This window comes from Chroicocephalus ridibundus, chromosome 2 (assembly GCF_963924245.1).
Source record: "Chroicocephalus ridibundus chromosome 2, bChrRid1.1, whole genome shotgun sequence".
Classification (NCBI taxonomy): domain Eukaryota; kingdom Metazoa; phylum Chordata; class Aves; order Charadriiformes; family Laridae; genus Chroicocephalus; species Chroicocephalus ridibundus.
In genome coordinates this window covers 17,837,757-17,864,493 of record NC_086285.1, presented here as the reverse complement: position 1 = coordinate 17,864,493, position 26,737 = coordinate 17,837,757, and the positions used below count along the sequence as shown (strand labels likewise).

At 48.6% G+C, this 26,737-nt stretch overlaps 1 protein-coding gene across 1 annotated transcript; it reads left to right on the top strand.

Moving 5' to 3' along the window:
• The first annotated feature begins 2,329 nt into the window (after nucleotides 1-2,329).
• On the top strand, nucleotides 2,330-7,128 carry BAMBI (BMP and activin membrane bound inhibitor). The gene is made up of 3 exons (XM_063324567.1): nucleotides 2,330-2,693; nucleotides 5,642-5,932; nucleotides 6,364-7,128. The coding sequence occupies exons 1-3, from the start codon at nucleotides 2,618-2,620 to the stop codon at nucleotides 6,780-6,782; spliced, it is 786 nt and encodes a 261-aa protein (XP_063180637.1). The 5' UTR covers nucleotides 2,330-2,617; the 3' UTR covers nucleotides 6,783-7,128.
• Nucleotides 7,129-26,737: the final 19,609 nt, after the last annotated feature.

Sequence of the window (26,737 nt, the reverse complement as noted above, 5' to 3'; positions counted from 1 at the left end):
TTTTTTTTCAGGCCAATCTGGCTCTGTTTGCTCTTGCCTCTATAACAAAAGCAAATTAGCGCTGCAGAAGCTGAATTATTTTGTTTATGCTATGGTCTGTCAGAGGACCCCACGCAATCCTTGGGCAGCTCCCCGAGCAGAGAGTACCAGCGAGCGAGGAGACACAGTGAGGCAGTCAAACCCTCCTGACACCCTGGCTTGATCCACAGGTTCCCAAGAGGATCTTTAAAGCAGTTGCTTTGGGGGGAACCAAGGCTGCGGAGAGATCTCTGCCGCCCCTCCGTCACTTGTGGTGCTTCAAGCATGCCTGTAGCATACAGAAATAGCAATTTTTTACAGTAAACCGTAACTCACAATTCAAACTTGACAGCTGTCAATGAAATTTGCTGCTCAAAACTGATCTTGAGCACATTGCCTTCTGGTTAGTCTGTCCATGCTCCCTCGGCCAGGATGTTTATAATATTCAGGGAGTCTCTCAAGTTACTTAGCGCAGTAATGTGGCTCCACGAATAAAAGCCATTTCCAGTCTGTCGGTATCGCATGTAACAAAGGAGCTCTGCTAAATGCGCTTGTCACCAGGGGTAGGAACAGAAGAAACAGAATTGCACATGTTGCTGTAATGATTCTAAGTTATAATGAATGATATTTTCATATGTTTGCAAATGAGCGTCTGATAGCTGGTGCCAGAGTGGGAGATATGGCTTGGCTGATCTCGCTGTTTTTGTAATTTCTAAACAGAAACAAGAATTAGAAAATTACTTTGTGGTGGAGTGCAAATATGTATAACATAAGTGTAAAGACTGCGGTGCAGCACACGTGTATCTATCTTATACATATGCAAATGGCAAGACTCGCAGTAAAACCATTATAACGTGTGATGGCATCAGCACTAATTAGCTCGAGATCCAGTCTGTGCCTCTCTGCCAAGGTAAACTGGTGTTATCTCAATCTCAGATTTCATATTTCCTCCTTTCTCTTTCAGGGAGGAATGTCTCTGTCACAACGTATTATGTCCTGAACTGAAAATGTCTTTAAAGACTCACAAAACATTGCAAATTAAAATTCTGAAGTCGGTTTTGCTATTAACTTATTATCTACACATCATCCAACAGCTTTAATACAGGCTGCGGACCCAAATATTTAAAGCATTTTGCCCATAAATGGGAAACAGTCAGCGTTCAAATGCTGCAGAAATCAAGGCTTATAAAATGTAATGAGAAAAGAAAGGAGAAAACTAAGTTAGCAAAGAAATTTTAACTATGGGGCACATTGTTTTCAGGACCAACATGTGAAGGAGAACTGTTCAAGCTAAACATGACCCACAAGGAGCTGTGTCTGAGCCCGGTGGTGGAATATCACCTCGTGCTTCCATTCCCAACAGCTGTTTTTCGAAAGGAAATGTCGGAAGGAGAATAGGGTCAGGTGTATTTGCTAAGGGCTCTGCCCCACGGGCCTGCTGTCGCTGCGTGGACGTGACAGCGGCGTGGAAGAGCCTGGGGGCAGCGTGGGAGATGCAGAAGCCCCCCGAGCCGCATGGTGCATCCTGGGCTGTAAGGATGGCCTGGACCCGGTGGGTTGGAGGTGGCAGCTGCGTCCTGGTGCCACCCTGGCACCTCTGCGCTGCATCGAGCCCAAACGTCGGCTTCTCATAACCTTGGCGAAAAAAACCCCACCAACCCGGCTACAGCGAGACTTCTGGCATCCCAGGTGTTGCAACGCTTTTGCATCCTGGTACAGCCTCGAGCATCGGGAGCAGAAGAGCAGGGGAAGGGCTGGCAGTAACCGGGGTCTGCCAGAACCGGGGCCGGTGGCAGCGCCGCGGGCGGGGGGCAGCGGGAGCCGGCGGGGAGGGCTCGGCCTCGTCTCGTTTGGGCTCAGCCTTTCATCAGGAGGCGAGGGGTTTGTGTGCTCATTAAACACGGCTCCACCAAGCCCGCGGCCACAGCCATTGCATTTGCTCGCTCTGATGGGGATCGTTTCGCGGGATCCCCGCCCCGGCCCCGGCGAGCCCCGAAACTAAGGCGGCGAGCGAGGGCGCTGCCTGCCGTCACCGAGCGCTATCCCGGCAGAGCCCCGAGGAGCCTGGGGCCGTGCACTTAGTGCCCATCATTGAATTAAGCGGGGTTAATGGCCCGCCCGGAGACGCCACCGCCGCCGCCCGGGGGCGCCGCGGGCGGGAGCGCCCGTCGCGCCGCGGGGCCGAGCGCGCCGCCGCCGCCGGGGCGGGGCCGGCCCCACCCCCCTCCGAGCGGCGCGGCCAATGGGACGCGGCGGGGCGGGGCGGGGGGCGGGGCGGGCAGCGCTCGGCACGGGCGGTATTTACGGGGCGGGAGGCACCGCCGCCGTGTCAGTGAGGCAGCGCCCGCCGGGACGCAGAGTCCCTGCCGCCGCGCTCGCTGCTGCGCTGAGGGACGGGGCCGCGGTGGCGGAGGAGTGAGGGGAAGGTAGAGAGCGGCGGCCGTCCCCTGCCCGCCCGCCGCAGGGGTGGCCGCGCAACGGCTCTGCCCGCGGGCGAGCGGCTCCTCGGCGCTCCGGCGAGGCAGGGGTGGGCGGGTGGCGGCGTCTCGGCCGTGCCTGCGCTGCGGGCTGTGGCGAGCGGCGCCGCGCCGGCGGGTAAATGGATCGCCATTCCAGCTACATCTTCATCTGGCTACAACTGGAGCTCTGCGCCATGGCCGTCCTGCTCACCAGAGGTGAGGCCGCGGCGGGCTCTGAGGGGACCCGGGGGCGCCTGAGGGGAGCCGGGCTCTGAGGGGACCCGGGGGCGCCTGAGGGGAGCCGCTCCTGAGGAAAAGGGGACCCGGCGCCTGAGGGAGACAGGACGCGGGGGGTCTGAGGGGAGCCGGGCCCGAGGGAGCCGTTCAGGCGTCGGCGGGGCCGTCGCCGCGGCCGCCCCCGAGGCGAGGCCGGCGGGAGCGGGTCGCGGCGGGAGCCCCTCGCTGAGCCCTCGTCGGCGGGCGGCGGGGAGCCGCCGGGGCTGCGCCCTCCCGCCTGTCCCGTCCCACCTGGGCGCCGGTGTGGGTCGGTCCGAGCCCGCTGTTGTCAAAGCGGGGGCGGCGGCCCGGCCCCGGGCCAGCCCTGTCCTGTCAGCCGCCCGGGGAGCGCCCTGCCGGGGCAGCGGCGACCCTCTGGCGGCCTGTAATCGCCGTGCTGCGGGGAGGAGGGTACAGGATAAGTTAGCGCGGTGACGGTGTGCGACGGTATTTATTTATTTTGGAAGGGAGGCTGTAATTAACCCTAAATAACAGCCCTTGCAGCGTGCAGGGGGGAGCCTGCTGGCCCCATCAAAGCGGGCAGAACAGGGAGTGACTGAGTGATGTGAAGTCGCAGATACTGAAACTATGTGCCTGATAATGATATAATTAGGGGATCACAGACTTCTGGCTGCTGTTGACTTCAAAAGCTTCAAGAGAAGCCTGCAGTCTCTCCTGTAGCCATCTTGACTAAAAGCAGACATTTTTCTTTAATAGCTACATACAGTAACAAGAAAGAGGAGGGAACAGAAGGGCATTGTTCACTGTTTCAAAATACTAAATAGCCTCTCTGGCCTTTTGCATAGCACAGGAAGAAACTTTATGAATTGACAGAAATACAGTTTTAATACAGTAATACAAAGTCCATTCTGTTTCACTGAAAATGTGGCTTTAATTAAAAAGCAGTTGAATTAACCTGATGACTAGCCCATCAGATTTTGTTTATAAAATTGTCTTAAGTCAATAAAATGTAGATTTTTTTTACTAGGATTGTACAAACAGTTGAAATGGAAGTATGCGTATTGTTTCACTTTCTTCCCATGCTGTGCTGAGACTCATGAAAGGACAGTCAGCTCTGGTGGTGTTCCTTGTTTGCATCTTATTTTTAACTCTCATACACTGAGAAAATGATGAAAATAATTTTTTTCAGAGAGGCCGGGGGAAGACCTCACATAGAATGCTTAGAAAATGATCAAGTCTTTTTTTCCATAGCATGCTGGATGACAGTGTGTGTGAATTAACAAAAAATTAGGTTACTTGGTCTAGAAGCCCAAGGGAATTGGACTGGAGACAGTGAGACACTCCATTTGGCTTCTATTAAGCAGAGTTCTTAAAGAGCAGTGGGAACTTCAAGGCCTGGAGTCCGCAGTAGCATTTTGGGGGAAGTATTAAGGTAGGCTGAAAAGAGGAAACTAGCTTGGTTAGGATGACTTTTAACATCTTTCAGAATACTTCTTAGGTATGGGGTGGGAGGAAGCATCATAAGAAGGGTTGACAACAGGGAAGCCTCTAGGCTGATTTTTTTTTTTGGAGTGCAAACTGTAGAAAGGGGACATCTGACAATTCAGTTGAGTTTGAAAGCCATGGTGCCGCTACGATGGCAAGTACACCAGGCACATTAGAAGTAGTTTTAAGTCCAGTCTTCTAAGGATGACTCCAAAATCTGGCTTCCTCTTACATCTTGGATCGATGGCACATTGAATTATGTTTGAGTTGCAGCTTGCCTAGAAAGAGTAAGTTTTCCCTACAGCACAGGATGCATATAATTCGTACCAGAGCAGTTTGGAGAGCACAAAATGAAGATTTTTATGAAGGGAACTCTTTTATCGCTTCCTTCAGAAATTTTTGAGGTTTCCTGAGAGATTTTTCATAGAGCCGGTAGAGGATTTTCAGTCTAAGTGTTTCCCCTTTTGACCGCATGTTAGATTGCATGAAGAATTGGGGAGGGGCAAGGGGGAGCTTTTAACCTCGCAATTTCACCCCATTTAATAACTTTACATTTGAGTTGAGAGACATTGACTCTGGCAAACAGATTAATTATAACCTGCACTGCTTCTTTTTTATAATACTGATTAAAAAAAAAAAAACCTTTTTGCTTGAATGGGTACTTAAAGAATTTCTCTCTTTCTGGAGAAATTACAAATAGTTGCCCAGTTTCACACAGTAAAATCCTTCCTGACTGGGAGACTTAGATGGTAATGGTTCTAGCTAATAGCTTTATAAGGTGTTAGTTAAACCTTTTAAATTTTGGCACGGTATTGAGAGGTAATAAAAAATTCAGCAGTTCCGATTTTTTTTTTTCATTTGTCACACAAGTATTTAAACCTAGTATTTTTGCTGTGTGATTACGTCCAGTTAAAAGAAGCACTACCTCTATAGAAATAGAATGCTGTTTCTGTAGTAATGGTTTAAAACATACATGTGACTTCCTTATAGGACTGAAGGTGTGTATTGCTTTTAAAACTGGGATTTCATTTTAAATGTGGTTTGATGCAACTGCTGACCGCTAGTAGAAGTAGCTATAAAATGGTCTTGTTAGCTATTTACCTTGGGAAAAAAAGCCACTGTGACCTTCCTCGCCCCCCCCCCTTCACCCTCCCCCAATCCCTGTTTTAGCGAAATGTTCTTGCTTTAATTCAAAGGACTATACTACTAGTAATTAAAACAAGTGCCCCAAGGCATTTGCAGGGATTAAGATTACAACGAGGTAGGCACTGTACAGTGATAGGAAGGAAACAACTCCTGCTCTTGTGGATTTACGGTCTAGAGGAATACCCCAAAACTGGCAGTGAGTTTGGTTGTGTGATGCTTGTGGCTAATAGGAGTACCTGGTGATGCGTCCTTAAAGGACAAAATTCTTACCTTTCTTGCACAATTTTTATTTTTAGGTGAAATCAGATGCTACTGTGATGCTGCACACTGTGTTGCAACTGGCTATATGTGCAAATCTGAGCTTAGCGCCTGCTTCTCCAGACTGCTTGATCCTCAGAATACACATTCCCCACTTACTCATGGCTGCTTGGACTCTATTGCGAACACAGCTGATATCTGCCAAGCCAAACAAGCACAAAACCACTCTGGCACCACCACCATGTCCACGTTGGAATGCTGTCATGAAGATATGTGCAATTACAGAGGACTACATGATGTTTTGTCTCCTTCCAGGGGCGAGACTTCAGGTAGGGCAAGGAAGCTTCAGTGAAATCTGTCTTCTGGCTGTCAGGCTGGTGATAATTGAGACTTTGTGTCTGCGATTGATTTAGGTGTTAAGTAGAGACACCAGAGGGAGAAGCGGGTGGATGGATGCAGGGGAGCATCTCAGCTGAGTAGCTTTTTTGCCTGCATTAATATCAGAGGTCTGTCTTGCCAACTTGACGTTGCTTCTAGGAAGCAATGGCATTCCTAGTTAAATCAGCTAGCAGGGGAAGAAATTCCATGTTCCAAACAGCCTTAGAAACTCCTCTTTCACTTCATAGGAGTATTTTCTGTAGATACTGTACAGTGTGTAGCTGTGGCTCCTTAAACTTGTCAGTGTGGCATTTAATGGAGTTGCTTATATACAAACCAGTTCTTGATACTGAACTAAGCTTCCCATCTTTCCCCTTTGCAGGACAAGGGAGCAGATATCAACATGACAGCAGCAGGAATCTCATCACCAAGGTGCAGGAATTGACCTCTTCGAAAGAGTTATGGTTCAGGGCAGCTGTAATTGCTGTTCCTATAGCTGGTGGGCTAATCTTGGTGCTCCTTATCATGCTGGCCTTGCGGATGCTCAGGAGTGAAAATAAGAGACTGCAAGATCAACGACAGCAAATGCTCTCCCGTTTGCACTATAGTTTTCATGGACATCATTCGAAAAAAGGGCAGGTGGCAAAATTGGACTTGGAATGCATGGTGCCTGTGACTGGTCACGAGAACTGCTGCATGACCTGTGATAAAATGAGACATTCGGACCTCAGCAATGATAAAATTCTTTCGCTAGTCCACTGGGGAATGTACAGCGGACATGGGAAGCTGGAATTTGTATGACCAATTATTTTTTTAATCTGAGCTAAACTTACTCTCTGAACTCTTGAAGGCCTTTGGGTTCTGCTGGACAGGAGCACTTTATCTTAAAACAAAAACTCTCATAAATCATCTTTGAGAAACAAAGGACCTCTGCAAACAGAATCTTGGATATTTCTTCTGAAGGATTCCAAAAGTTGTCTTATTTGCACAGAGTAAAATACACTCAAATGTATTGTTTGCTTTAAAGTTATGAAAGCAAAAATTAGAAGTTGTAAACACTGTCACCAGGGTTATCTGAACTGTAGGGAGCTGAGAACTGAGTTATTATAATAAACTGTATGCAAGCTCCTATGTTTCCTGACTTATTGTAAAGATTTTTTTAAATATATATATTTTGTCTGAAACTTGCTTGTGACTTTTTTGTTTTGGAAAAAAACTTTTTTTGGGGGTTGGCAGGGAACAAATCCATAAGGTATATATGGTAATGCTGTGCGTAACAATTAGGGTCTGAAAACAGAGTCTGTTTTCCTACTCTTGCGTGTGAAATTACGTGGTTATTTCAGAATGAAGGTGGCAGCTTTATTGTTTAATACTTCAAGTAGGAGTGAACCCACATCCTCAGTTCTTGTCTGTTGTATTTTGCTCATAACGTGAGTGAATTCTTCTGCAGCTTTGTGTCATAACTGTTTCTTCCTCTCTGTTAATGAAGAAGTGCTGCTTCTCTCTGTGCAAAACATGTCAGAAAGTGGCTTCTAATTCCTTGTAGATGGTTTTCCTCTCTATCTCACAAATCTTGCTTTCTGTGATTTTTATTTTTTTTTCATTTTGTACCTTTCACTCAACTCTTTTGGGGGAGTAGGGGGAGGAAGGGGAGGGAAACCTCAAAACCACATAGCCTATTCTGCTGTGTGTGTGTATATATATATTATTTTTTTTCTGCTGATAACCCCTCTGGGCACAGTGGAAAACATCTGCCTTGCTCTTTTTGAGTAACTCGGTATCACATGCTGCTACTTTTGTGTGGGACTGAAGAGTCAACAGTGTACTTGCTTTAATCTCTGGCTCCTCCTTTATGCTATTCTTGCATAGGTGGCTTTTCCTCCCTGCCAGCACTTGTGCACTTAACTGTTTCTCACTCCTTCAGCTAGTTGGCTTTACTTGATCACTTCATTTATTCAGTTGCTAAAAACAAATGAAATCTCTGGCTTATCCAAGGGAGCTTATTGTATTTATTTTTCTTGTTTTACTGGACTTTGTTGCAGCAATTAAAGTAGATTTGCTTAAAAGGCAGATGCCACATCGTGGTGAAAGAGAAGTCCAAAATGCTGCTGTGGGAGATAGTATTCATCTATGTTTTAAGTAGCTTTAGAAGTGCTTCTGGCTGTGAAATTGAGCCACTGCTGTTTGTCACCAGTGAAAAGGGGGTGGCAGAAATGGGGTTACAGCCATCTTGTGGCAATGCTTTGATCCTGTACACTGCTCACAGTGGTAGATTGCTTTGGGATATGCAGCCCGAAATGCAAAGGGGTGTAAGGAAGGGAAACCTGCCCCTCTGAGTCACAGGTTTGTGTTGCTGAAAGTACGCTCAAACTGTGAGACAAGTTGGTCACTTGGCTGTGTGAACAGAGGCATTGATATTACAGACATACTCCTTCAGTTACACACTCGCACCGGCTGAGTACAGCGAAAGCCCTGGGAACGCCAAGACCCCACCATGCCCATGTTGGCAACATTGAAGTGTACTTAAGAACAATTAATTTCATCTACGTACCTCAAGTTGCTGATGCTTCTTTCTTCTTCCAAGTGCCTGAAAAGTTGCTTTTAATGCCACAAACTCTGTTCTCTGATTTTTTTTATTTTATTTTTTTTTCCTTTTTCTGCTGCTGAAGTTTAAGAAATTATGTGGCTGCAACTGCTGTTGGAATCTGGCCTGTGGTCTTCTGGCTGACCTTCCACAGGGCTGCTTTCCTAGAAGAGCTCTGCCCTTCCTTTGTGCTGATCTGAAAGTCTGGGGCAGTTGTCGGCTCTGCCAAGTGTATTATTTTGGGGAATGACTGGCTGCGAACTTGGTGCTGAAAGAGACAAACCTGAAAGTGTGTCTGTCAGATGGAACTGCACCAGTAGTTAGGATGACTAGACCAGTTAGAAGATCTGATGGATAAACCTTTCAAGTGCTTTCTCCAGAAATCCAAGGCAGCAGTGTTGTATAGTCATTTATGCATCCTGTGACCTTCACCACTCATTTGCTGATGATTTGAATGCGTAAGGGCCTATTTATGCTTGCCATTAAAAGGCCAGTAAGACCAGGATGCTCTAATTGGCCCCTTGCTGGGGAGATGCTTTAAAGAAGAAAAGAGATTGTTTGCCTTCCCCTGCAGCCCTGGGAGCAGGGACACCGAGTGCTGGGGTTGGCAGCTGCTGTCTCCTGGGGCGGCTGTTACCTGGTGTGGTATGTGTAGGTCAGGTGTGGTAGCTGCTAGGGCCTAGAAATTTCTGGGCTGTGAGTCTCCTAAGGATGAAATCTGGATTTCCAATTTATTTTGAAGCCCGTATATTCAGGAAACTACGTTATGAGCTCTGGTGACTGTCTGGCAGCAGTTATGCGAGTTATGGAATGAGCCTCACGTCACATCTCTTCACTTACTGACTGCGGAGTCTGAAGGGTGTCCTGAGCAGCAGCCACCTCTATTGCTACTAAGTATTTTTGTGGTGGCTGCTGATGTTACCTGCAGACCTCAGCAACACCCACTGGCCATTACACTTATTAGAAAACCCATATTCCTGTGACAAAGAGGGACCTTAGTGATGTTTCACGGGCTTCCCGGCTGCTGGGTGCCACAGCAGCGTGGAACAAGGTGGTCCCAGACACCTGCTGCGTGTCATCTAGAGAGGCAGGGAACAAACAGTAATAGCTGAAGAGCCTGGCTGGAGGCCGAAGAGGTGAGACAGTAGCGATGGCTATCCTTTTAAAATGTGTTTGACTGAGGAGCCTGGATTTGTCATTGTGCTGCGCGCTCTCAGATTTCCCCTGCAGACCATAACAAACACTCCTTTCTTTGAAACCGCTGCAAGCCCTGCAGCGTAAGAAGGACGACCCTCTCTATGTCTAACTGAAAAAGTCCCCAGGATCAGAATAAATGAAATCAAACGTCCAAGATGTAATTTAGCTTCTCCCGTGCCTCTCTCTCTCCCTGATTCTTTCCTCAAAACAATAATGGTTGTGGTTTTTCTTATGTCTCTGCTTCTCCCAGCGTTGAGAGCCGCTGGGTTGGTATGTCTCCTCTTAACTCCCGCTGAACTGATTCTATTAAAACCCCTTTACTCCACAGGGGGCTTGACCTTTTTCTGAAATACCGAATGCGTCTGCTTTGGAAATCACAAACTTCTCCTCCTCTAAAGAGCTTGTAAATCTGGTTTCAATATTGGGTGATTACAGGCTGTGCCGAGAGCTTGAAAGTGAGCAGCCGCTTCTGGTAGCGGCGTGCTGGGGCTGGGCTGCCGGGGCTGGGCTCCCACTCTCATTTTTCACCCCAGTGTGTGTTTAGCGTAAAGCCACTGACGCCAGCAGATTCACCCCGGATTAGCGGCCGGGTGAGTGGCCGGGCTCCGGTCGCAAGGAAGGTTTACCTTCTCTTATCAGCACCCTGGAATCCAGTTTTTGTTGTTGTTGCACAACCCCTTGCTCTGCTGTAAATCCACCCATCTCATTGCAAGCGGATGCTGCCCTGGAGGGCAAACACCCAGAAAAGCCTGGGGAAAAAGCAAGTTTTTTCAAGGTATGAACAGGGCAAATGTAGCGCCAGGCTGGCCGCGTGGGATGGGGTGTCCCTTTTAGCTGCCGGCCAGCGGGGTTCTGCAGCCAATAAATGAAAGCAAAATTTGGCCTTCTCGTTGGAAGGGAGGGGGATAAGAAGATTATCTCCCAAGGAAAAAAGATCCATGGTCAAAAAAAAGACCTCCATAGTAAGGCACAAGTTGAGTGAATGAAAGGAGGAGGTCTCTGAAAGAGGCAAAGTTGTCTGTATTTCTTTTTTCAGATGCTTTCCCACGTGGAGATCAATGGAGGCATGTTTGTTTTGTTCCAGTGGCTGGTCACTTTGCAGGAAAAAACTCATTCTTGTTTTGGTTCTAGGAGTTACTTGGGTAAATGTTAGTTTGGATCTGTCACTGTATTTTATTTCTGGAGGAAAAAAAAAAAAAAAAGTTGTGTAGAGGTGCTGTAAAATTACGGTTATCTCCTGGGAGGGGCCCAGTGTCTCCAACATTATGAATTCTGGCTCCCTCTAAATAAACAACCAACCTCTTTTTCTTTGTTTCACCTCTAACCCTCGTCTGCAGCCTTTACAATCCCAGGGGGTGAATCCTGAAGCAAAACAAACTGCAAGGGAAGGAAGCCAGGAGGGAGCCGCGGTGCCTGCAGATTAACAGAGCCTCCTGCTCTCCAGCCAACCTTGACAAAAGGATTCAATCCTGAGCTGACCTTCAGGGGGAAAAGCAAAACAAAAACCACCTTGACTTGAACTTTCAAGACCGTAGGAGTTTAAATGCTCGGATGGATGTCTCCTAAAGGGAGCAGGGAGTTAGAAATGCCAAACACCTGTCTCGGAAACCCAAATCCTAGCAGTTATCAGGAAATCTGAGCCCCAAATCAAGTGGCTTTGAAAAATTTAGGATTTGCTCATCGCTGCTTCCAAGTGATTCATTGTTGCTAAAAGGACCTAAAAACGTGCTTTTTTCCCCCCCCAGTGTGATTCTCTAGGCAAATACATAACATCTGGTTAAGCAAATAGTGCGTTCTGTTGAAACGTCAATATTTAGATGCAACTTTTTACTGACTCTTTCTGCCTGGAAATGGGTCCTGCCCCACAGCCCAGCCCTGCTCTTCGTGTAGGCAGGAGGGAAGAGAACAAGTCAGCCCTGGCTTTGCAAAAGAAGGCACTGGCATGAATTTAGGGTGAGACCTTCTTTTTTAAGAAGTTTTTATTAAGACTGGAATGTTAAAGTATTTTTTCCTCTTTCTAGTTATCACACTATTATAACACATCAGTGGCCGTGCAGTTGGGAAAAGCTAGCGAAATGTACTCTTTCCCTCCCCTTGGCTATCATCAGCCCCATTTAAAAAACAATGACTTGAGACAGCTTGTTAAGAACGGAGCCTCTTCTTTAATTGCTTTTTTACCTATTAGATTAAATTTTCAAGATAACGTCTGTGGAGCAGCAGGGGGATGAGGGTTTGCCTTTCTTTTACTACATTTCCATTTCTAAAAGGGGGGCAACCAAAAAAAAGAGGTAAAAGTGGCATCATGATGAACTTTCAGTGTCTGTCTGCAACAGCGGCTCCGGCTGGCGGGGGACCACCAGCCCGGCAGTGTCGGTGTGGGTAGCCAGCGCGGCTGCCTGGTTGGTCTCTGGTTTTGGGATGGTTTCACCCCAACGGTCTGCGGTTGCAGAGGTAAATCCCCTTCCCGTCACTCGGGAGGAAAATATTGGGGCAGTAAATCTCCTGCTGGCACTTGGCTGTGGCAGTGGGGAGGGAGGGACAGTGCGGGCTCAGGGTCCTGCCCAGGCTGGGCGGTGGGGATGCTCGTATTGGTGTGCAAATCAGGGCTGGTGGCAAGCAGGTTGCTTTGAAATGCTCGATTTGTTTAGTTCTGGCTGTGAAGTAGCTATTTCATCAGTGGAAGAAGATTTATTAACCTATTTTTTATGGCTATCAACAATGGCTTAGCTCCAGCAGGGTCCCAAGGATTTTTATGAAGTGCAGTGGGTTCCAGAGGCAGAGGTGTTTTATATTGTTCTGGTATTTTAACCCAGTGAACTAAGGCCTCTATCCTGCAAATACTTAAGGATGTGCATAATTCACCCTGATCCCAGGGGTTTTTTTTTCACGGCAGCGGTGGGGCTTTGCTGAGGGGCACCTGCCGTCGCAGCGGGCCCGTTGCTGGGGGGCTGCAACACCATTTGGGGGGGTGCCCTCTGCCAGGGCCTTTGCTTTGTCTGGTGGGGGGGGTTCAAGAGTTAATGCCACCAAGCCAGTGCTCAATCACGCTACTGGTGGCCATGGGATTGGTGTTTTCCCCATGGTGGTGTCCCGGCTGCCCTGGCTAGGGGCGGCGATGGGGGGAGCGAAGGCCCACGTTGGGCAGGATTCGGGGTGCAGATAAGCATGGATGTGTGTTCGTCAGGGGCAGCCTCTCACCCGGCTCAGGAGCCTTGTCCTGGGCTGCAGCCGGTTTTCCCGCAGGCGGCGTGGGGAGGGAAGGAGGGCTGTGCTGCTGGGGTGCCCGGCTCTGCTGGCTGCTGAGGCTGTGCTCGGGAGGGGGCACGTTTTCAAGGTTTTGTAGTCATACCTGGTTTAGTTTCCCAAACCCAAAGCAATTCCCTATGGTAAAGCTGCACCATCCCTGTCCTGTGCCTATGGGCACTGGCTCGTGAGCCCCAGGCCAAGCCGTGGCTTTATGCGACAGATCTCCAGCCGGTGGGGTGACGTGTTTCCACCCTCCCGCCCCTCCAGCCCTGCACTCTCTCCCGGGTGTGTTCATGGTGCAAGCGAGAGCAGCGTAAAGCAGCAAGGGCAGAAGCGCGGATGTTCTTGCTGCAGTCTCAGCTGCTGCCGGCATTGCTCTTTTCCATTTCTCTCCGCAAAAAGTTTCCATCATCTACAGCCTTTTATTATTTTGCACGCGAGAAGTCACAACATAAGTGCTAAGCCTGCAAAAGGGCAGCTCTCAAAAGCCACCAAGCCATAATTCACTTCCTTCACGCGCTTGCACGAAGACCAAAGTTTTAATTGCATGAACGTGTTCAATGGTTTCTCCCACGAAACCCCCCTCCTCAGATCTCCCTCCCTGACCACCTGGGCCCCCGGCCGGGCTGTCTGCAATCTCTCCTCAGCTCCTCATCCAGCGGCGCTGCTCCTCTCTGTCTGCCTCCCCCCACAGGATGCCTTTTCCCGACCTCTCCCCATCATCCGGAGGCACAGGGGGCCCTGCCCGCGCTGGAGCAAACTCTCCCTGGCAACAGGTACCGTGCCCAGCCTCCCTTGCTGTTATCAGTCTGCAGTAACCTTTCCCTTATTTCATTTTTTTTTTCCCCTTAGGAGGACTGCAAGGGACAGCCACAGCTATATTTCTTCAAACCCAATTCCACCCGCCTGCTCGCCGGTGGGAGGGAGGGTGGGAGTGTGGTCGCCCCACCACGGGCTTCCGGGTGGGCGAGCGGAGCCGGCCCCTGCCAGCCTCCACTGGCGAGCAGCCTCACCTCGGGATGGGACAGGTCCAAGGCCGGGGACTCCCTCTTCCTAAATAAAAAGTGTAAAACCAACTCTCTTGGAAGTGAGTTTTCCTGTAGCTTTTATATCAGAAGCTGACAACACTTTTTTCCGCACCAGTGGATGACAGAAATAGGAATTTCTTTTTGATTGTAAGAAATGCACCAAATTTGTGCCCTGCTCAGACTTTTTTATTTATCACAGTCCTAATGAAACTTGCCTCAAGTTTTTGTTCTTAAAAACATCCTATACCAAAGCATTACGTTTCTAATTGTGATTATAGACTAGCGTTAAAACTGCTTTACAGCAGCTCTTTGCTGCAGGATGGGTTGGTTGTGGGGTTCTGTAGTTTCTGCCTTCATTATAGGCTGTGTTATCTGTGTCCCGATTACGGCTCTGCTTTACTGTCTGTGGGGCAGTTTTGTCTGTAGAAAGGTTTCAAAGGTTTTTCAAAGGTTTACCTCTTTGAATCGAACTTCGTCCCCTTATATCTGCTGGTGGCAAACAACACTCCTGCCTTTCTCCCGCAAGAGAGAAGGACCCCCGCCTCAGCCCTGGGGACTGCTGTGGTCCCGAGTGGCTCCCACCCATTCCTCAGTCCCTCCCTTGCTGTCCCCACCGGGGCAAGTGAAACGCTGGTGGTTCTTCTGGCATCCTGCAGCTTCCAGGAGAGCTGCCTCCAGGAGGCATTTTATTGGCGAGCACCTTATCGTAGGTTATGGCTGAACATACACAAGCACTCCCGGTGACCAGTGCAATCCACTCTTTACTGGCATAATTTAACTTTATTTTCTATTTACACAGGGAGGCTTGGGTGGAGTGTTATGTACACGGTATCAGAAAAACAGTCTGCTCCACCTTGGGGCCGTGCGTGTGCTGGAGCCAGCAAAGCCGCTGCCCCGAGGGCTTCAGGAGCTCTTTGTACTCCAGGAGCGTCTCCTCGTATGCGGGAGGCATCCGTCTCTCTCCTATCAGTGTCTTAGCAAGCAGATTATAATGGCCCAGTAATCTTCAATGCACGGCCAAATATTCAATGACATTTCCTGTTTTTAAATGGCAATCCATGAGCCTGACGTAACAGTCCTGAGCACAGCACTGAGCGGGTGCCCGTTGAACACGGCTAATCTCTTATCCAAACAGTGGATCTCTTCTGATACTGCACCCTATCTACGTATTAATATTTGATCGTTCATTAACAATTCGCAAATTTCTAATGAGCAAGGAAATGCCCTGGGAACTGTTTGCTCGCAAATAGTTCCCAGAGTATTTCATTACATATGACAAATTTTGCCGGTATTGGGATTCCTGAGTCTTCTGCTCTTGCAGAAAGCCCTGCTGCAGGACAGACAGCCTGGTGTCTGCTTCGTCACAGCTGGGGATGCTTTCGGTGGCTTTGTGTCCCAGCATCATTTGACATAGACATCCAACAGCAGTATTACAGGGATCTGCTGCCTATATGATTCAGCGAAAATGAATCAGAAATACCATATACAGGTATAGTTTCCAGTCTTTACTTAAGTATCTTACCCCACTGATTTCCTCCACAACCAGCCATTTTCCTCCTTTGAGTAGAAGTTGCCCTTACAGGTACTAAACCCATTTTTCCTTGATTTTGGGGATATTTTTTCCCCAAAAGCTTTCCAAAAAGCCGATATGGTTGAATAGCAGTAATTGGAGAGTAATTGCCACGAAACACTAGGTTGCAGAACAGGACAGTGGAGTCCTGCCAGAGACACTCACTGGGAGTTTTTGCCTGGGCCAAAGTGGAAGGTTTCGGCTGAAAGGAAGATCAGAGCATGCTTCGATTTTCTTCCCTGAAAATAGTCCCACCTGTAGCTGCAGTCATAAGCAAGCCCCTTGTGATGCGATGTGTAAAGAGGCCGATAGCACTATCAGGACTATCAGGACGCTATACAAAATTAATAGAAAAAGCAACAAATGAACCCGTCCCAGCTCTGAAATACAGCACGAATGGGTTGGCTTCCAGCCTTCAGCACCTGCGCGGAGGCTGAAGGACTGGCTTTGGTGCCAGCCTGCAGATGGCTGCACTGGGCGAGGGACCGAGGAGATGGCTGCAGCCAGCGTTAGGAAGCCTATGGGGTTCAATTTCATTATACACATTTCTTCAGTGATGCTGTATTACACGTACGTAATGTCTGTGGATCGGGTGAGTTTGGGCCTCGAGGTGCTTCGTGCTTCACAGATGCTGCATCAGGCATCGTCCCCCGAAGATCACAGCTCCTGGAGAGGGGCAAAGCCGTGGCCAGAGACGGCTGCGCGGCGGTGGGAGCCGCTGGGTCCCCAGCACCAGCGGGTTTCTTACAGCAAGATTTCAGCTTCTTAAACAGCCTGGCTTGCAGGCAGGGCACAGAGATGAGCTTAAACCTCGAATTAAATGCCTAACTGCAGGCTGTTGAGGCTGCAGCCCGTGCTCAGGGCCAGCCTGGGTCGGGTCGCCTTGTTGGGGCGCTGTCACCCTCGCTGCCGTGACTGTCACTAAACAGTCCTCTGGGTTTTGCGTAAGCGAAAGCTTGACCAAAGGTCACCCGTCTCTCAGGGAATCATCCTACTTGCTGAGCTTTGGGTTATACGTATTCTAAAATACATAAAAATGTGTGCTTATAAATAAAAGCATCTGAGTCTTCTGTCTGAGGCTGGAATTATGTAATTAATTTATATATCGGTACTATATAATTTATTTCAAAATTATATAATGTTTTTATATAATTAATAGCATATTCAATAGAACCCGAGTTATCCAAGTGCCCTGTCCAGTTGACTGCACACTCATCCTTTGCTCTTCTCCCTTCTTCTTCTGGCCAGTCTGTATGTTCTCCAGGTAGAGAGAAGACCACCCCTCAAGGACTTTTCAGGTCCATTCCAGACATGAGCTGTACATTCCCGCTAAATATATCTATGTGCTGTGATACCTGCATAGGTACAAGTGTGTGCAAGGGACTGTAGGTGTGTGGGTATGTACAAACATAAGTGCTTTCCAGGCAAGGATGTGTGATAGCAGCTGGTTCTCCAGACCAGCCTTCAAGACGCTTGGTGTTCCTGCCAGAAGACCTGTTTCCAAGGGCACTGTGTTTTTGGACTATGTCCTTAGAGATGTTATCCTTACAGCTGATCTTTCCAGAGATGATGGGGACTTCTCCAGGCTCCAGGGCACCGTGAAGCAATCTGCTTTGGGTTGTGGCAATGCTTGCTGCCCGGAGCAGACCAGCCCTCTTCTGCAGACAGGTTACAGAAACTTTCCCCTAGAGTCCGCACCAAATCAGAAACAACTCCTTGGAGTTTCCTTCCTTCCTTCCTTCCTTCCTTCCTTCCTTCCTTCCTTCCTTCCTTCCTTCCTTCCTTCCTTCCTTCCTTCCTTCCTTCCTTCCTTCCTTCCTTCCTTCCTTCCTTCCTTCCTTCCTTCCTTCCTTCCTTCCTTCCTTCCTTCCTTCCTTCCTTCCTTCCTTCCTTCCTTCCTCCCTCCCTCCCTCCCTCCCTCCCTCCCTTCCTTCCCCACCAGACAAGAAATCTTCACACTATTTCTTAAAAATAAGAAAAAAGGCTTAAAATACTGCTCCAAAACCATGTGTGTGTGGGAAAACCCCTACGTGGCCAAAGGAGGAAACAGTAGAGACATAGCAACAATTACCACTAAGCCTGTTTATGTTTGTTCTCCCCAAAACACGAAGAATGGGAGTAAATACAATTAGTCACTAGCCACTGGTGGGGGAGTGGAGGCTGATGAGTCACGGCCGCACTCAGCTCTGTCCCGGGGAAGGTCAGTGCCAGCGCCTGGCGCAGGGGCCAGGCCACCACAGCTCCCACTCCCTGGGGACAGTGGCCCCAGGACTGGGGTGCTGCAGGGGACCAGGTGGTGGTCCTACCACCCTTCCTGCCCCGCTGTGCTGTGGGGTGTTCACCCTTGCCAAGGGACGGGATTGCTCCTCTGCGGTATCTCCCTGCTGCCTCTGGGCGATGTTGCGCTGGTGTTCCCAGTTTGTGCTTCAGCTGCGCAGAAGATCAGGCCACCTTGTCACTTCTGTCACAAAAATTGTAGCTGCAGATGGCACAGGTCTAGAGATGCAAGCAGGCACTCTGGAGGAAGGGATCTGAAGGAATCTTTCTAGCCTGCCCTGTATAAAGTGAATTTTTGAGAACCTGACCCAGTTGATGACTGGGATGACTACCAAGCAGGTATGTCCTACTGGAGACTTTCCCACCTAGTGACTGTGCAACGTTATCATACAAGCATCTTTTGAAACCTCTCTCTGATTTCTCTACTTTGCCCCTCAAGGCAAACAGATGGAAGTTTAATCCTCTTCCCTTAGTGTCTCTGGATTGTAAAGCCTTTGTCAAAATGGAGCCTGAGATCTTAAAACCTAATGCTTTTTCCTAGATATCAAGATAATTGCTATGCGCTGGACACAAGGAGAATAAAGAAGCCAGGGTAGGCAACGGGAAATTGCAGCAAGTGAGAACTAGATAATGGAAAAAGTAATTCAAAATTATTTTCTTCATGTCTCCGTATACTAATTCGTTGCTAGGACAAATGGAAGCAAGCTTAATGGATTCTTCTCTGAAGGTTTGAGACTAGGTGAATTGAATTTCTGCCAAATTAGGGAAGAGTCTGGGCATTTCCTACACAACAGGATGAGAGAAAAGCACTCCGAGAGTGCTGAGGTCCTTCTGCAACAGCTCTCGTGCTGGGGATGGCTTTTTCCCTCAGAGGCTCTTTGGAAAGCAGAGGCTCTTCTCAGCATGCCTCTGTCGGTGTATGCTTGCGCCTACCTGGGTGTACTGAAGCCAGAAAAAAAATAAAAGCTGTGCAAAGGATTTTATTTTCCAGGCCAATTCGCTGTACACGTTTTATTATTGTAAATGTATTATTTGTATAGCTCTTGCTATCTGAAAGAAATGGATGACTGTAGATAGATGTAAACTGATACTTTCTCCAGAACAGGAAGAACGGCAGTCCTGGAGATGCTCGGTCAGATATCTGCTGCTGCAAACCAGCTTTGTGGCATTGACTTCAGCAAGACAACACCAATCTCCACATCTCAGGCTCTACAAGTGGGCATTTCCTTATGTGTCATGGCTGTGGTTTTATTTAATCCTCGCTGTACATGGTCAATAAGAGGAAGACTCTTGTGACATTTCTAATTGGCAGCAAAAGATCAGACGCTAGCAGAAAATGCCCTGTGTGAAACCACCTCCTGAGGTGTGCCTGTGCAGAGGGGGAGCGAGGGGAACGTCCTTTTTTCTCGGTCCCCAGGCAGGAGGTGCATGCCACCTGCCTTTTGGTTTGGTGACAGAAACTTGCCTCAGCAAGAACCTCAGGATTTGGCTGTCTATCCCCACGAGGAAACCGTGAGAGAAGTGGGAGCAGCCAATTCAAGCGTTTGGTGATGATATGAGCAGGGGGGATACTTCCGTTGGATGGAAAATGTATGGTTGTCCCTTTTAAATTGGAGGTACAGTGTGAAGTATTGTGGTGTGTCACAGGAACAGCTTAAGCACAGCTCCCAGGTAGGTCAGTCCAAACAGCATAAAGGCAGAGATCAAATATAACTTTCCTATATTGACATAATGCACGTTGCAGTTTCAGTCAACCATAGCATAAAAAAAAAAAAAAAAAAAAATTAGAAGGCAAACTACACAACTGATCAATGATGCTAATTACAGTTCTCAATGAGAGAGATAATAGCAGTGCAAGAGAAAGTAAATACTTATTAGCTCTAAGGAGCATCCTGTTATCTGTATGAAAAATAAACACATTTATCTAGGCATCACCTTAATGGCTCAGGCTATGAAGAGGCGGTGTGCTTACTTCACCCAGATGTTGGCGTGATTTATCATGTCTGGTGAAAAACAGAAGTAGCTCCACTGATGCTAATGAGTGTAAAACTGGTCTGAATGGCCAACCGGACCTTAACATTCACCTCAGCTGGTGCCAGAACACAGCCTGTTACCTTACAGCTACGGCAGGTGTTAAGTATTACTTAGCAATATGCTACACATTATATATGTAATATGGTACGTTATACACCCCCTCCCCCCCAGCCATCTATAACCCTTTTGAAGATCTCATTAGCCCTAATGCAAAGTCAATGGGCACTTAGTTTAAAGGTAGGTAGAAGACATTGAGGGCCTCTGGAGCCAAGATGGCACAGGATTTAAGTCTCTTCTTTGAGATCCACATGACAGTTTTGCTGAAAGCTGTTGTGGTTTGATGTTTGGAGGTGCTAAAAATCCCAGTGGTTACAGGGTGGGTGGCAAGTGCTCAACACCTCTGGATGTCAGGCTAGGCATGTCCTCACTGGCCACCTCTCTTCAACCATCTCCAAATGATTCCCTTATTTATTGCCGCTAAAGGCTTCAGCCCTGTCTCAGAGGTTCTCTATTAATGGCATAATGAACTGATACAACGCTAAGTCAAAGGATTCAGAGCTAGTGTGCAGTAAACATAAACATATGTTTAGCGTTGGGTTATAAACTACTGTAGCCAAAGTGGGCAAGTGTTATAAACTTCAAACACGAAACAGATGCAAGTTAATTAGAGGCATGAAAGTGATGACAATAGAAGTGAGCTGTAGCAAGGAAATGAAATGTTAGTTTAGGCAGAAGTTGCTGCAGCTCTGCCTTACGCTGGAAATGCCTTCAGTCTCTGCTGAAGATGGGAAGGCATAGACATATTTTATCGGGACAGCCAGACATGTTGCCCATATGCCAGAAATGTAAGTCACTGCTGTGAGTGAATGCTCAAAGGAAACGCAATCTGGCAGGCTTCTGAAAGCTGGGAATTAGCTTGCCATGAGGTCAGCTGTGGCTGAAGTTCGACTACAACACGTGTGAAGGTCCCATGCCCCGTGTCAGTGCATACAGTGCCCGGTCTGGCCATGGGGAAGCAGATATCCCACCGGCATGGGCATCCCTTGAGAGACGGAGACTGGGCTCCCTGGGCAGTGCTGTGGGGTTGCAGCCCTCCTGCCCCTCAAGGTCTCAGGTCTGCCCTTCCCTTACAACTTCCCTGCCCTTCATCCAGGCTGGGAGAGACCTCCAGGCCCTGGCCAGGGGCTGTTAGGTGCCTGGCTGGTGGCATGAGCCCTGGTAAGGAGGCAGAGGTGCTTCACCAAGACTATGCAACCCCTGTGACTACAGGGCTGTCCTTGCTCCCAGGGGTTGCAGTCTGTCCCTGCCTTGCTCTTGCCTTTCCTCCTCCGTGTCACTGTAGCCAACAGATTTAGGGAGTCTCTTCTTGCCAGTAACTTTTGTCCCTAGTTGCTTATACTCTGCTCATCTCTCTGACATCTGAGTAGTCCTAAAAGCAGTGGTTTGGAGGAGGCAGGACTGTTTTATTAGGGTCCTGTGAGCTGGCATCCCCCAGGACCATGCAGCTTTCCATGGCTTCCATGGACATTACGCAAGAAGAGGGTGTCCGCTGTCGGAAGGAGAAGAAAAATCCCAAATAAATGCCTTAATAACAGGAGCTCTGAGGTAGCTACAGAAGCCTTGGATATGTTTGTTCCCTCAGCCTCAGATGAGCAAGTGTGAGTGTGCCTCTTAGTCCTGTGAAAGGCTGCGCTTGGGCACAGACAGACCGTCTTTGTCCTCCTGGAGTGCTGCTCTGATGTTCTGCCCTCCAAAATTTTCTACACCTCTGTCTCAGACAGACTTGGGAGCCAAAAGGGCTACCCACAAAGAAAATGGTTTAAAATAGCTCCCCTGACAAAAAGAGCATTGCTGTTCAGCCTCTCCTGCTTTCCTACAGCCCTTACCCGTCGGCACCAACGCTGCTGGATGCCGAACCTCTGTGCCCATGGCTCATGGGGCCAGCGGGCTGCTTGGACCTCTGCTGCCGGGGCCCTGCCTCCCCCATTCCGCCTGCTCAGCCCACCAGCATCGCCGTATACCCCCGGCGCCTTGTCCTGCCATCACACAGCCGATGGAGCAGGGAAGCTCACCCTGGCATTTGCCAGCCCTGCCCAGTCCAGCCTCGTGCCCCGGCAGCCCCCGTGCAAGCCAGGGCCTCGGAGAGGTACTTGAGGGATTAACAGCCGTAAAAGTCCTCCTCTAAATGAGAATTTCAGGTTGGGGCCTGAAACTGTAGCAGTTTGGAAAGCACCCAGTGGCTGTGCTGTCAGGGAGTGCTCACAAGCAGTAAAATAAAACCGTTGCCTAATTATAGTTTCACCAAGGGGCACTGTAACGCTATGGTATTAACTCCTTGCACATAAACAGCGATGGGCAGGGGCTTGCCAGCAGCGCTTGTACCTCCAGGAGATAAACAGGTAACGGTATCACGGTGCCGCCATCCAGACGGTAGACAGCCGCATGGCAACGAAGGCGAAATTACAGGCACATTTACTCATTCTTTACCAAATCACATGTGACTGGGGCAGGAATTACACCCAAGTGTTATCCAGCCCTCCCCTCACTGGGGAAAAAGTCTGTGGTTGGGAACGGACAGACCATGCTGGAGGAAGGCAGGAACAAAAAAGGGACTTCCCACCATTTGTGGAAACTGAAATTAAGACAAACAGAAGAAAAAAAACCCAAACAGCAGCCCAGGAAGCTGTAATTAGTCTACAATCAGCTGTTCATTTAATGAAATCACCGTCACAGTGCTAATAGGAGGGTCTTAGCTGGCAGAGGCGTGCAGATTAAAGTAAGGAAGCTCAGACATTGCTGATATTTTTATTTGGGGAATGCTTTCCCCCTTTAATCATTTTAGACAAGATGATTAAAAAATAAAAGAGAAAAACAGATTGCTGGAAAAGCCTGCATCGGGGGGAAGGATGGGGAGGTATGCTGGGGGGGTTTCTGTCCACACCGAGCTGTTTCTTGAGGCCAGGTACTGTGGTTCCTCTGCTGCCCTGGCAGGAGATGGGCAGGGGTAAGGCTGCAGCTCCAGGGTCACCTCCATGGCGTGGGCACGGGCTGGCCGGGGTGACAACCTTCTCCCTGTGCTTGCTTCCCAGGAGCGGGTGGGAAGGACATCGGTAAGCCAGGAGAGGGAGTGGAGCCTTGCCTCAAAACTCAGACTTTCAAGGATTCCTGATGCCCTGTGCAAACGCTATAGGTTGGTTACATCCTTCAAGTCTCGGGGAAAAATAAGTAGTTTCGTTAAAGCTTCCAGGTCCATGTGTGTTAGGTAAAAGCGCGCAGCAATGTCACCTGTGACGAAGCACTGCCATGCAGGTAACCTTTCAAGGGGGCTTCTTATGCAAGGAGGGGTTACTCACACGGGCAAGGGAAAGGGCTGGAAATACTCTGCCACAACGGTGGAAGGTCATATTTCATTTCCGTAGTGTTTTATCTCCCCAGGAGGCAGCCGGCAACCAAAGCAAAGCTCCAGTCTCTGAAGAATTCCCTTATTAAAGATTACCCAGCTCCCTTGCTGCAGCAAAATGTCTCGTAGGAACTGCTCAATTCACACAGAAGGCATTTCACTTTGTGTATGTGGGGCTGGTTGGTTGGGGTTTTTTTGAGCTTTTTTTTTTTTTTAAATTTAAAAACATCTTTCCCCTTCCTACCATCCCTCCAGGTCAGGATAGATGTTTCTTGACATAAAAAAGGGGTTTTTGGCATGTTGAATTAAACCTTCCTGACTTTGACAAAAAGCGACTGGAGGGCCAAGATAATTAAGCGGGGTGATTCGGTGAGTTATCTCCCTGGTTCAGTCTCAGCAGCAAAGCCTGCTGCAGAGCTTTGGGAACTGCTGCTGAACACCCCACAAAGCAAGAGAGTTTAATCACCTTTCAGGACGTTTTTCAACCAACCATACATTATTATTTGTTCTTCATTTTACTTTGTGCTGTTCCAGCTGAGGAGAGCTATTAGGCCATTTTCTATTAAAATGATGAAATTTCTCCTTGGTCATAACTGAAGCATGAAGCCCTTCAAATGTCCCTGCGAACAGGGGCCGGTGGACCTGACCCTGCGGACGAATACTCCGGTGAAGCCCTCTGCCCCAGTGATGGTCTACGATACCTGCATTATTTTCCCTACACTCTGAGAGAGAAAGGGGTGTGAACAACAGCTCTGTGTTTTCCCTCATCCAGTAGAGATGAGCAATGCTGGGACCTGGACTAACAGTCAACATCAACAGCAATCCAGATACCGCTCTTTGCTTTGTATTGCCCTTGGGGGAATACAATCTGACACTCGGGCTCTTCAGTACACTCAGGTTTTTGTTTTCCTGGGTCTCTCAAAAGAGAAATTTTCATGGGAGAAGCAATCAGGGCCAGGTGCTGCCAGTCTCTCACAATACTGGTGCCAGCAGACTGCAGGCTCAAGGCAGGCCAAGGAGGTTCTCCATGAGTTGAGTAGTCAAGGTATGGAGCTTCTTGCTGCCTGGGGGTCTTTCCCAGTCTAATCAAGTCTCTACATGCAGGGACCAGGCTCAGCAATGGGATTTGGTGACACACTGTTCAACTTTTAGTTACTTGTTCAAAGTGAAAGGGGCTTAAAAAAGTCCTTATTAGTACGAATCACTGCTGAAGGAAGTTCTGCACTACTTGCCTTGTACATCCTGCATCCCCCCAGCAGGCTGCCATTTGGTGCACATTTCTAAGTAGCGTTTGCCTCCAAGAGCTCTTTTTCTGCAGACAAAGAACAACACAGATTTGGGTGGCATCATCTCTTGGTTGCCAGAGGGAGTTGCCTTCAGGACTACAGGACTCAGATTATCGTTCAGGTTTGTGTTCCCCACCCATCCCTTCCCCCCCTTTGAATGACAAGAAGGGTATTGGCTATATCATGGCTTTTGTCACTTGGCTGCTTGTCCTTCAGGCATCACACCTTTCCACAGCTACTTCTGGGTTGTCATCAAATGGGTCCCAGTGACTTCTGAGCCAGACTGGATTTACGCAGCTAAAGCAGAGGCTCCACAGCTCAGTGCCATTTCTACCCAGGGGTAGACCTGCACCAACTTTGGCCTAACATGAGTGCCAAGAGCTGAATTTAGATCTGCTGGCCCAGGCTTTGATGTAACGTTTACTGTGCAATAAAGGTTCTCTGATACAAACTGGGTGAAAGTATCTTGCCTGGCTGAGTATAACAGGACACATTCTCTGCAGAAGCTGCGTTAAGCTTTGACTTAGAGTCTAACAGCTCTTAATGTCTCTCCTAAGCTTTCCTCTTGAACGTTTGCATCATTTCAGGAGAACATTAGAGATTATTTAACTGAAATATCTTTGAGAGATTTGAAGGCTCCAAAGATCAGGGGACTTTCACAGGGAAAAGAGAGTATTTAAAACCAAAGCAAGGGTTACTCTGAAGGTTCATTCTTTATTTGAAGACAGCTTAGGAATGATTTAACAGGGTTAACTTCAGAAAGAAATATCCTGAAGTCCTCTTGGAGACATATTCTTGCAAGATTGCCAGCTAGTTTATAACTGAGATTCCTCATGCTCCGTGGGGGTAATTACCGCAGCTGGGTTGGAAAGGCTTCGGTATTAAAACAGCAGTCAATGAGCTACTGAACACAGGCTCAAATCCACAAGGAGATTCTCAAAGCCTGCGCTGATTAGAGCAGAATAAATCTTGGACTGGATTGCCTGTCCCTGCCTTAATGTCTCGCACTAAGGGGGATATGGTCCGAAATGGGGTAGGCTGGTGCGAGCGGGTCATGCATTTTATCTGAGAAATGAGCTTTCCTTTTTCTGGGAGGTTGCCTGGAAGAGTCACTTAAAGTGAAAGCCAGAGGTAAGGAATTCAGCACCGAGTTGAGTAATATCCAGTAGCAACATAAAAAAAAAATTAAAAAAGAAAAAAAGAATAAAAGGAAAAACCTTTCTTTCTCCACCAGCCATGAATTCGTTTAAGCAGATGTAACGTCCCCAGAGCCACAGGAGCCAAGTGACGCCTTTCCAGCAATGCTTCTTGGGCAGTTGCTTACCTTCAGTAAATCCAAAACAAAACCCGCATGCTTTAAGGCCTGTCAGTGCTCCTGTTGTCTGGGTGGGTGCATGGAAATGTGCTTTATCTTGTGCTCCTCTGCAGGGTGTTGCCCAGCTCCATCCTTCCGCCCTGTGGGATGGGGGTCCAGGAGAGCGCGCAGGCTCCCGGGCTGCTGGGTGGCCACTGACCCCCAGAGGGGCTGCACAAGGGGCTGCTGCAACGCTCTGCTCCTGCTCTTGGCTGAATCCTCCTGCTGTGGCCTTCCCAGCCTTTCACCTCCCTTGCCGACGGCAAGGACTGGTGTCCCTGTCATGGGCACAGAGGTATTTTCTCCCTCCTTTTGATTCAGAGGAGCTGCAGGGGGTGGAAAGGAAAGGGACAAGCTATGGCAGGAGCAAACACTGACGTCCCTGCTGTCCTCAAGGGCCACCTCTGATTCACAGGCTGTCTCCAATTCAAACATCATTCTGGTCACCTTAACACTGCCTCTGTCACCGACCCCGGCAGCCACCGCCATAGGCGGCGAGGACCCCGCACCTCGTGTGCACCATCTACCTGGCTCTGCACTGCTGGCAGCCCTGCCATAAACTGATAAATAAAGCACTGTTTCATCGGCCGTAACCTCCTGTGTGGTTCTGCGGTTCTCAACATATTTTGTCTTGCACGTGAAAGAAAGAATGATCTCTTGGGGCCATATACAGCCCCATCACTGTGGCAACTGGACACTTCACCAGGATCTTGAACTTCTTTATCCTCGTAGACCTGCCATAAGGAGAGAAGTGCTATCGCCCCTCCTTTGAGGAGGGGA